We start from the raw sequence: 3,263 nt of genomic DNA, 5'->3' as shown, positions 1-3,263 counted from the left end.
AACAGTTAAAAACTATTCATATTTAGATTTTATTAAAAAAAAAATCTCTTCATAATTTAGCTATAATTTTAGGATCAGTAAAACTTTGATTTGTTTTTGTTTTTGCTACATGCTACTCATGAACAGGAAGCATTTGTGGATAGTTCCTACTTGTACTATCACGTAAATTAAAATTTCAGGAGTGAAAGTCAAGCTATGTTATGAATGGAAGACCAAGTAATAAATGTCACAGAAGAAGTAGGTTGCATTGAAAATTCATCGAAGACTCTACTCCTTATAAATTGACCATTCCTTGCCTCTCATTCTACACAAATAATCTTTGGTCCAAACTTGCTACAACTTTGATCAACATGGCTAGTCAGATAATAAACTCAAGACTGCTCTTATTGACCATCCCTATCCTTGCTTGTGTCTTTCCATGTAGCTGTTATGCTAGGGCAACAGATAAAAATGGAGCTCGCATTAGAGGGATGTTTGTGTTTGGAAGCTCTCTAGTTGACAATGGCAACAACAACTTCCTCAAAAACTCAATAGCTAAAGCTGATTTCTTGCCATATGGAATAGACTTCCCTTCTGGGCCTTCTGGTAGATTTACAAACGGGAAAAATGTAATTGACCTCCTTTGCGACCAGCTTAAGCTTCCTTTAGTTCCTGCTTTCACTGACCCCTCAACTAAGGGAACGAAAATTATCCATGGTGTCAGCTATGCTTCTGGTGCTTCTGGCATACTCGATGACACCGGACTGCTAGCAGTAAGATGGCCTCATTTTCTTCTTCTTATGCTATCATTTCCTCCTTCTTGTACATGTAATACATATACATTAGCTTCTATCGATCATAAAATGATAAGCTTACTGCATGAATGTGGCTTAAACGCTTAATGACTTGCATTCAGGGCAATGTTATCAGCTTAAATCAACAAATCAGGAATTTTGAGGAGGTCACACTGCCAGTTTTAGAAGCTGAAATGGGATTCCAAAGAAGAGAGTTACTTCCGAAGTATTTGTTTGTTATGGGAACTGGAGGGAATGATTACTCATTCAACTACTTCCTGAGACAATCCAATGCAAATGTCAGTCTTGAAGCCTTCACTGCCAACCTGACAAGGAAACTGTCGGGGCAACTTCAGGTGCATTGATCAATTTCTTATCTTCAGCTAGAAAACTATGGACATTTTGATCTGCATTTAAATTTAAATTCACAGTTCGTCACTTCCTGCTGGTCTTCCAATTATATAGAACACCAATATGTACAAGATTTCCTTTTTCTTTTTCTTTTTCTCGTAGTTTTTATTGTCTCTCTACTTTTGACTCAAGTATAGCATGGATAAAAATAAAAACTATGGTTATTAAACTCTTTATATTCTGAAATTATAGAAAAATAGACAGAAAAACTCTAATATTTTATGAAAAGTTTTAATTCCATAATCCAGAGGAAAGAAATAGTCTATAAAACAATTTAAATAAAAGAAAAACATCAAGATTAAATTAAGGGTTCTAATCTAAGTAGAAAAAAATATAAAAAAATGAGAAGGAAAATAAAGAAATTCTCAAGCAATAACTTCCAGCAGGTCCAATTCCAAACTCGGATGAAGTTATCATGTTTTTATTAAAAAAATCATTTTAACATGTTGGTACTTTTTTTTTTTTTTTGGTAACCCGGAATGTCCGGGTTAGTTTATATGCACTATAACTAATCCCTGGATCCATTGAACACCCTGCAAGCTCAGTAGACAGGTAAAACACTGCAGGGATGACAAACATGCATGCTAAAACTCAAACCCAGGTAACAGAGGCAAGGAAACCTTGCCTCTGCCTCTGGACTAGAAGCCTTGGTGCTTCTTCTTGAACTATGACTTTGCTCATGGTCACCTTTCCTTTCTTTCATTTTCTTGAAATTTCACCCTTCGTGTTCTTCGTTCAATAATTGTTTAAGGATTGCTACACAGTATACACCTAACTTTCTACTTTAGTTCTTCGCATTAACTATTTTTGCCTTGGTTGTGAAGAAGACTTGTAGCTGAAAATTTCACTCTTGCCCTGAGTTTTTGAGACAGACACACATCAATGCTCAGGGTTCCATGCACCTTAAAGGACATTAATTGGTCAAGAGCCTTTATGGGCAACAAGGCCCTGGTGTCCGTTTACCATTTCAATTACAGGATGAATTTGAACTTTCAACAAATATCTTGTCTAACTTTTTCATGGCAGGATCATGTTTTACAGCTTTAATCAATACATTGTTGCTGCAGAAACTGTACAGTTTAGGGGGTCGCAAGTTTGCCTTGATGGCTGTTAATCCAATCGGGTGCAGCCCTATGGTCATGGCAAACCGACGGACACGTAATGGCTGCATTGAAGGGTTGAACAAGGCAGCTCACCTCTTCAATGCTCACTTGAAGTCTTTAGTGGATGTCAGCAAGGAACAAATGCCTGGCTCTAACGTTGTCTTTGTCAATTCTTACAAGATGATCAGAGATATTATAAAAAATCCCGTCTCCAGAGGTACATAATTTCTTCATTACCAAACACGATAACCTGCTGCTAGATGATTATGACAGGCACAGTATCAGCTTCATCAGCTGGAGGTATTTGAATTAGTTTGCGGATTTCTGTGAAACAGGATTCAAAGACACAAACAGTGCTTGTTGTGAAGTGATGTCCTTGAATGAAGGAGGAAATGGCATCCTATGCAAGAAAGAAGGGCAGGCCTGTGAAGACAGGAACATCCATGTCTTCTTTGATGGGTTGCATCCAACAGAAGCAGTGAATATTCAAATAGCAACCAAGGCTTATAATTCCAACCTTACAAGTGAAGTTTACCCCATTAATGTCAAACAACTGTCCATGCTTTAGCTCTGTTTCCCTCGCAGCTAATAATTTATCCAGATGGCTTGGTAATATAGTAGTAGGTTTGCTTTACCTTGGTATTCTGTGTTGTACTTCCTGTCTCTCTTTCTCTGTCTAAGCTTTCAATGGGATAGCAGCAAGAATTAATCTAATTTCCTGCATACAAAATTAACACCCCATTTCTCTCAATTATGCATACAGGTGATTACAAAATTCATCTGACATTTAGGATAAAAAAGTTAGAAGGAAACTAAAATAAAGAGTCATGCTTGGTATTGTTATTGTTCTGTTCCATAGAGATGACAATCAGAAATCCCCCAATAACAGGCCTATCTTGCAGAAATCCTACTTACAAATTTCAAAACTTAAACAAAGAAGAAAATAAGAGAACATGAAACCCCACAATCTCCTCTT

General features: G+C 36.9%; 1 protein-coding gene across 1 annotated transcript; it reads left to right on the top strand.

The window, feature by feature from the left end:
- Nucleotides 1-345: 345 nt before the first annotated feature.
- LOC133668931 (GDSL esterase/lipase At1g29670-like) lies at nt 346-3,026 on the top strand. Its single transcript, XM_062088936.1, has 4 exons — nt 346-752; nt 896-1,129; nt 2,252-2,504; nt 2,623-3,026. Exons 1-4 carry the CDS (start codon nt 351-353, stop codon nt 2,853-2,855), a joined length of 1,122 nt encoding a protein of 373 aa, XP_061944920.1. The 5' UTR covers nt 346-350; the 3' UTR covers nt 2,856-3,026.
- The last annotated feature ends 237 nt before the right edge of the window (nt 3,027-3,263 follow it).

Source organism: Populus nigra, chromosome 12, assembly GCF_951802175.1.
Source record: "Populus nigra chromosome 12, ddPopNigr1.1, whole genome shotgun sequence".
In the NCBI taxonomy this organism is placed as follows: Eukaryota; Viridiplantae; Streptophyta; class Magnoliopsida; order Malpighiales; family Salicaceae; genus Populus; species Populus nigra.
Note: the sequence above shows the minus strand (reverse complement) of the source record. Positions and strands in the feature narration are given on the sequence as shown.